The sequence below is a fragment of the Meleagris gallopavo genome, chromosome 4, assembly GCF_000146605.3.
Source record: "Meleagris gallopavo isolate NT-WF06-2002-E0010 breed Aviagen turkey brand Nicholas breeding stock chromosome 4, Turkey_5.1, whole genome shotgun sequence".
NCBI lineage: Eukaryota > Metazoa > Chordata > Aves > Galliformes > Phasianidae > Meleagris > Meleagris gallopavo.
The window spans coordinates 70,250,163-70,257,546 of record NC_015014.2 but is presented as its reverse complement, the minus strand read 5'-3'; the positions used below and the strand labels follow the sequence as shown (position 1 = coordinate 70,257,546).

The window sequence follows — 7,384 nt, the reverse complement described above, 5'->3', positions numbered from 1 at the left end:
AAATGTTCCACTAGTTCTGTGTTTTTGTTACTCTTTTAAAATTATGTTTTAATAAAAAATATATAAAAATAAAAACTCTTGTTATTTATATTCATTGACTATATATTTTATATACGACATAAGACAATTTCTGTTCATTCAGTGTGGCCTGAGTGAGCCAAAAGGATGGAAACCCATGCGCTAGAGAAACATCCCCGAATTATACCATTAACTGAACACTCTGCCTTTCTGCAAATCTCCCCCTGATTTCATGATATCCTGTGCTACTTTCTTTCCTTTTGTTTTCCTCTGAGACAGAGACATTAATTTTTTTCATGCCTTCTTTTATGTAGCCTTCTACATTCAGGTTACAGTAGGAAAACTTATAGAAGGAATAAATTTCACGTTTGGTGAATTATAAGATAACAGATGACCTGTGCTCAGAAAATGTGTCATGGTTTTGCCTTCTACTGTCTCTACGAGGAGTATATCATGGAGATTTTTAACAAGTTCATTCTGTAATACTGCCTTTTAAAAGCTTAAAAACTTCAGGGGCATGCCAGAATACTGTGAGAATTTAAACCTAGAAAAAATGCTTATTTTAAGGAATATAAGCCAGGCACTATTATTAACATAATTCATCATTTTATTTTGGTAATTATTACTAAAGTTGAGGCACTTCTGTGGAAAGAGCACAATCATCAAAAGATTCAAGAGTACTATACATTTATGACTATTACCTTGTTTCACTGTCATGTTGGCAAAAGAAATAAGATGGGTAAAAGCAAAGTTCCACTGAAATAGAAACTTCAATTCAAAGATGATAGATTTCTCTAAAGAAAAACTGTACTGCACAAGCAATTGGGAATCTAAAGCTTTCACTCCATGCAATATTATGGGCAATCGACTCTTTTTTTTTTAAATAAGAATATTTGCAATTACATGTGCTATAATCCAAAAGTCTCAAGGTTTTTATGGTCTAAGTAGATCTTTAAAATGTTTTTATTCCAAACTGAAAAAAAGATGTACAAATTGAATGACTGTCAGTGACAAAGTCCAAAATTATGCATTTCCTTCTACAACTATTTGAATTACCACATCCCTTATATCTGTGCCATATTATGCAAACTTACCATAAGTAAACACTTTTTGTAAAGTCTGGTGTATAGTGAGAAGGTGCATAGCAGAAAACACCACCTGGCCCTATAAGATTCTTCTAAAGGTTAAAAAATGTTGCCAGCAATTCCTGCTCAAAGCAATCTTTCTTCTCAAGGCAATCTAGACGTGCCAGTTAAGCGCTGCCACGTCACTTGTGCTTCTGATTTACAATTAAGATCCTTCTGATTATGAGAAGTATCAGGGCTTTCATTCTCCTAGACCAAAGCATTAAAATACACCTTTCTCATCAACTGGCCCACTTGTTTCTGGAAGTTACTGCCCCGTAAGGAAAACCACCTGGGTAAGCAAACATTTGCATCTCAGCCACTGCAGTGCACAAAGCAATGTAAGAACTCACACATTCTCCAGCAGTTTGAAGCTTTTCACTGAGAAGTGTGCCAAGTAACTGTTTATTGAGGTGTCTGATGGACAGATGAAATGGTAAGCACTGCATTTGGGTCCAGGAGAATGGCTCCTTAAATTTATAGAAAATGCTTTGATTTGAATTTACAAATTATTTGGATGCACACTGCATCTGGAAGTATGCACTGGTACCCTACAAATCCTAAAACAATGTCTCTTGCTTACAGTCAGGCTTTAAAGTGCAAGCCTGAAAAATTTTCATTAGGGAAATGATGATTGGCGATTCTTGGGGTGCCTAGCACAGCAACTTCTATCTCTGTGATCCTGACATCTATTTCAGAGAAAAGGCAATCCTTCGGGAGAAAAAAAAATAAAACAACAACAACAACAAAAAAGTAAAGGCTTTGAAGTAGTTGAGCATTCTTTCAGGTAATTTAGATAATTCAGATATTTGAAATATAGGAAAAAAGCCATCACCTAGAAAACACTAAAACCCTAAGCAATGCAGCTCTATAGATTTAATACTGCACAGCAATAGCAGTGCAAGTAAGCAGGGTATAGTTCTAAATCCTTCTGTTTGAAATATGTCCATCAGAAAATAAACTGAAGGCAGATTAATGGAATAAAAGGTTCCTATGGAAATTACGCATCTTCAGGAATTCAATGCCTTTGTCTACAGAAACCAATCTCCTTTATAAATGGAGGGGATCAGCAGTAGGAGAACAACCGGTATTCTTGTTTGGTGTACTTGCAAAGATGAATAAGAACTTTGCAGATGGATTAAAGAATAAACACAAGTATCAGTGAAGTCTAACCAAAGTAATTTTCTCAGTTAGCCCTTTACGAAAGAGTCAGAAATACCTAGGTTAAAAAGAGAACATTGATAGGATGATTTTATACCATCCAAGACATAGAAAGCAAAATTTTACTAAAAGTTTCAAGCAACATTTTTCAGAAACTGACGTCTGATGAATAAAAACCAAAGACAAAAGGTAAAAATTGAGAAGAACTGAGAAGATGTACATCCGTTTTCAATGCTGTAAAATAGAGCTCTGGAGCTTGCACTCCTGTGTAATGCAAAGTCTAAGAAACAATGCTAATGGGCCTTTTAACCAAAACCACTATGAAATACAAATTTAAAAAGTTAGAACATACCCAAGTGTTATTCATCGTATTATGCAAACATCTAAAATGCAAAATTTGGCTCTGCAAGTTGGACAAGGCACGTGGCTTGACAGCCATGTCTCTGGGTGCTGCTGGTCCTGTCGGCTGGCAAACCATTTGCCCATGCAGGTGAGGCACCACATTGGACGACAGTAGCATTGCTGACATTCCCCTTCATTTGGCTCTTGGCAGTTCTTGATGAGCTTGATGTTTGCAATAGTCTGCATGCATCCTATGCATGGTTCCAGCTCCTAAAAGAGAAAAATGCCACAACAATGAACTGTAAAGAATGGCTTCTGTTATTGCTCTCTAAAAGGCTTTTGGAAAACAATCTGCACAGAAGCATAACAGGAATCTGAGTTGGACAGAACCTCAAGGCAGAACTGCCTCATTTCCTCCAGTCAGGTTCACCAAAGACAATGGGCTTAGAATCATAGAACCATGAAGACTGGAAAAGTCCTCTAAGATCATCTAGTCCAACTATCAGTCCGTCCCCACATGCCCCCTAATCGCGTCCTCAGTGCCACATACAAATTTTTCTTGAACATCTCCAGGGATGGTGACTCCACCACCTCCCTGGGCAGTCTGTTCCAGCACCTGACTACTCCTGAGAAAAAAACTGTTCCTCATATCCAACCTGAACCTCCTCTGGTGCAATGTGAAGCCATTACCTCTCATCCTATTGCTGTCACCTGGGAGAAGAGACTGACCCGCATCTCATTACAACCTCCTTTCAGGGAGTTATAGAGAGCAACAAGGTCTCCCCTGAGCCTCCTCCAGAAGGAAAAATTCCAGTTCCCTCAGCTGATCCTTGTAAGAACTGCAATACTAATCAGGTCCCCAAAAATATTACTGAAGGAAGGATTCCACGGCCTTACTAACAATTAAAGCGAGTCCCAGTTAAGAATTATTAATTTATTACAGGAGAGGATCCAGCAAAACAGGGCTGTCTAGAAAAGCAAGCTGTTTAAAGCCGAGGAACAGCAGCTGTTACTCCATAAACTGTCTGGAAATGCAACATTACCATGTCCAAATGTTTTAAAGTTTTATAGAAACAACTTCTGCTCTGCTATTTCTCATGTCTCAAGAATATGATGTTCACAATACAGTTCATTTTCTAGAGAAGAAACAGAAGCAGCAGCTCGATCTACGTTTATTACATGTTTACTGAAATGGGAGGTGAACTCAAAGTAAACGAAGTTACCAATTACAATAATTGCAGGCTCAGCTATATTGTAAAATAAATGATTACAGTTTCACATGGATAGAAAGTCTCACCTGAGTGCTTGGAACAGAGTATGTCTGGTTCATTTCCACCAGAGACGTAAAAGTTTCTAGAAATAAATCACTAAGGCTTTGATGGATCACAACATTAGCTGCATTGCTGATGGGAGCACGTAGCTTCTCTCGGAGCTCCCCATACTCTGTGGAGTTCAGCCTTGAAAAAGATGGAATAAAATGTTATCTCAATTATCCAAATACCTTGATAGTACTTCGCAGAGGTTAAACACAGAAAAGTGAGTACACAGAAAAAACAACTGTTCTGCTGGGCTTGTTTTGTCTGGTTTCTTTTTTGTTTGTTTGTATTTTTTCCCTGATATCTCTTGGAACATGCAGTCCTCCTGCCTGGATCCCAGACTGCACATATAAGCAAGTTCAGGCTTCATGTCTAGTCAGTCAATTCAATAGCACGAACAAAAATACATATATCATGAATTATCTGCATGCACAGTTTCTGTCTACCTTTTCAATGCCTGTTTCCTTATACCATAAGTTAATTATAGTAATATATATAGTTAACCATAGCATATTAACCCTAAGGACAGAAATTAGAGTTATTGTGATGAGACATGTATCATGTATTGATATGTATTCTGATACGTATTCTGATACATGTAAGAATCAGAAGAAAGTCAATATTAATTTCTGATTCTCTGATACATTTATAGATTAAAATTGAAATTTCACAAAGACTGCAAATGGCTGCTAAATGTGACTTATGCTCTCATTTCAGGTATCAACACTAGCTTGCTTCTACTAAAAGAAGTCTCCCTGAGTTCCACAGACCTCACATGGCACATGAGACCTTGTACAGATCCTGCAGTGACACACTACTGTTGTTACCCTTCAAAACACAACACTCTGAACTCCCCAACTCTGCGTTTCCCTCATTAAGCAGCTTTTATGGAGGAGCCCTGGGAACATCGCCCTGAAATACCTCAGTCTTTCTGCCCCAGCTGAGTTCCTGCAGCACAGCACAACCCAATGCTCATCTTTAATTCCTGGTGGTCTCCATTGTTTTAACTGCTGAAGGATAATAGAGCTTGCTGACTGTAAAAACAGACCTTTGTACCCAGACAAAGACCTCTCATTGAGCACATAGGGAAATGTGGCCTGCCAACACAGAAGCATTTCTTTCAGAAACATCCCTACTTCTGATTCTGGAAATACACAATGGTCCTACATTCTTAAAAAGTGAATTTTGTCCTATGGCACTTTTCTTAAACACTGTACAACTGCATTCCAGAATACTTGCTTCTTTTGATGTATCTTATAAGGACTTCTAAAAATTCTTCTTGATGGTTAACCGGAAATAAAATTTTGGGGTTTGGTTTTCTTTTCCCTAAAAGAAACTGTCAAGGATCTCATGCTTTTCCCAGTATGATGGGTTGCAATTTTATCACTTATAGAAGAAGATAATTAGTTGTTTAACATTTATTTGATCACTACTCTCATAGGTCTATAGAAGTCTCTACTTAGGATCCTGTAATGCTTACCTTAACCCCTCAGTCTGAGCATATCACCCAATTTCTGACATCTCATCTCTGTGCCTTCCTCATGCCTGCCAGGAGCCCTCTGTTCACCTACAAGCCTGCCTGCTTTTCATTACCTGGTAAATAAAAGCTGCTGACATTTACAACAACAAACACTCAAATACCTTTTCAAATGTGTAACTGCAGGAGCACAAACTCCCTTTCATGACACAAGAACAAGGCAGATTTTAGCACCATTCTGATCAGCGTTGAGGGTTTCTGCAAAACTTGTATTTTTGCTCAGCTACATAGGAAGACTGCTAAAAAAATAGCTGAAGCTCTTTGGAAACAAGGCCTAATTGTTTACAGCACATTTACTATGATTTACTGCTATTACAACTCATCAATCAGAAATGGGTTGGAATTACTTCCTAGCTTTAAGGGCAGCTGACTTGCAGTAGCTCAGTGAGAATTCTTTTGAGCAATGACAAAATCAGGAGCCTTGTGCAGAGGGAGGGGTAAAAATATGAGTGAACAACAGCCAAGTTTAGAAATATCACTATTTCTTCACCACCAAATTTTGAGACCAAAGACTTCAAGATTCTCTCTTTTTTTATTCTCTATTGCTTCCTATTGCTCTCTTTCAATATCTACTTCTCACTGAAGTTTTTCCAGTACTACTTTCTGCATCCAGCACAACCCTTTTCCTAAGAGAGGACCAAACAGGGCAGTCCCTCTGTTTCTGTTTAACCACTGCGCATTTATTATTGTGGGCATATGAATCTTTCTAAACCTTTTTTCACTGCACTGCGTGGTAGAACTGTGCATACAGCATCTCTGAGCAGCGGGCAGGGATAGAGAAGCAAGAGTCATGGAGCTTTCAGATTTGCTCCAAAAACATTTCACGAACGCCATCATATATCATATATGTGTCATAATTGTAAAGTGTTATTTTGTTTTACCGGATATCAAATGCCTTCACATAGGGATTAACACTGGCAACACGGATGGTGAGGAACTGCACGGGCATGTTTGAGTCCGGTGTGAGTTCGTGCTGTCTGGAGTCTGTCACAGTCAAATGAATGTCCTGCTGCTGGGCGACGTGTAGGCAATAGGTGGTTACCTTGATCACCCATGTGTCTGTAACAATCACCCTCGCTCCTGGGGCTCCGGTGGCAAATTTGTCAATTCTCCTAAATTCTGTATTGATGGAAGAAGCCACTGCCCTCCAACCTGACTGTGGCAGAGCATAAACAGCGAGTGTCCGGGCCAACGGGTGGTTATTCCAACCTTTCCGTGACCAGTAATACGCCAGGGTGCTGCTGACTGCTGGAAGGAGAACGGCAAAAAAGAAGAAAGTTTTCCATTCTTTTGAGGCCAGGTAGAAAAAACAAAGGTGTTTCTCAGGTGCAGCGAAGCACATACCAAGGTAATAACCTGCAGGGAAAAGGAAGCAATTAAGTGCAATGGCTTTAACCATTAGAGGATAAGAAGTGTGAGGAGCAGCCATAGTCCCTCAGTTTGTTCAGCCTAGAGCAGAGGAGCTGAGGGGAGGCCTCATGACAGCTACAGCTCCTCACAGGGAGCACAGGGGCAGCGCTGAGCTCTGCTCTGTGTGACAGCGACAGGGCCTGAGGGAATGGCATAGAGCTGTGTCACGGTAGGGGCAGTTGGGGGATAGGGAAAGGGTCTGTACCAGAGAGCGGTGGGCATGGAACGGGCTGCCCAGGGCAGTGGGCACAGCCCCGAGCTGCTGGAGATCAAGGAGTGTTTGGACACTGCTCTCAGCCATATGTTCTGATTTGAGTGGATGGTGGGACTGGATGGTCTTAGTGGCCTTTCCAATCTAAATAATCCTATGATTTTGGAGTGGTTTCACGTGGAGCCAGGAGTGTGAAATCTTATGAGTCCAACTTGCAATCTTCTATGATTCTCTAATTTTAAGTACGCCAATTAATGCAGACCCC

At 39.8% G+C, this 7,384-nt stretch overlaps 1 protein-coding gene across 1 annotated transcript; it reads right to left on the bottom strand.

Moving 5' to 3' along the window:
* Positions 1–566: 566 nt before the first annotated feature.
* Positions 567–6,942, bottom strand: TMEM129 (transmembrane protein 129). Its single transcript, XM_019615093.2, has 3 exons — positions 6,380–6,942; positions 3,943–4,102; positions 567–2,915 (listed from the first exon to the last, which is right to left on the bottom strand). Exons 1-3 carry the CDS (start codon positions 6,925–6,927, stop codon positions 2,667–2,669), a joined length of 957 nt encoding a protein of 318 aa, XP_019470638.1. The 5' UTR covers positions 6,928–6,942; the 3' UTR covers positions 567–2,666.
* Between the last annotated feature and the right edge of the window lie 442 nt (positions 6,943–7,384).

Excerpts from the sequence above, each read along its gene's own strand:
- TMEM129 (XM_019615093.2), bottom strand. The coding sequence starts at position 6,927 with ATGGCTGCTCCTCACACTTCTTATCCTCTAATGGTTAAAGCCATTGCA. Across the intron at positions 4,103-6,379 it reads GTGAAGGCATTTGATATCCG|GCTGAACTCCACAGAGTATG; the intron begins GTAAAACAAAAT and ends ATCTTTTTCAAG. Across the intron at positions 2,916-3,942 it reads ACTCTGTTCCAAGCACTCAG|GAGCTGGAACCATGCATAGG; the intron begins GTGAGACTTTCT and ends TTTCTCTTTTAG.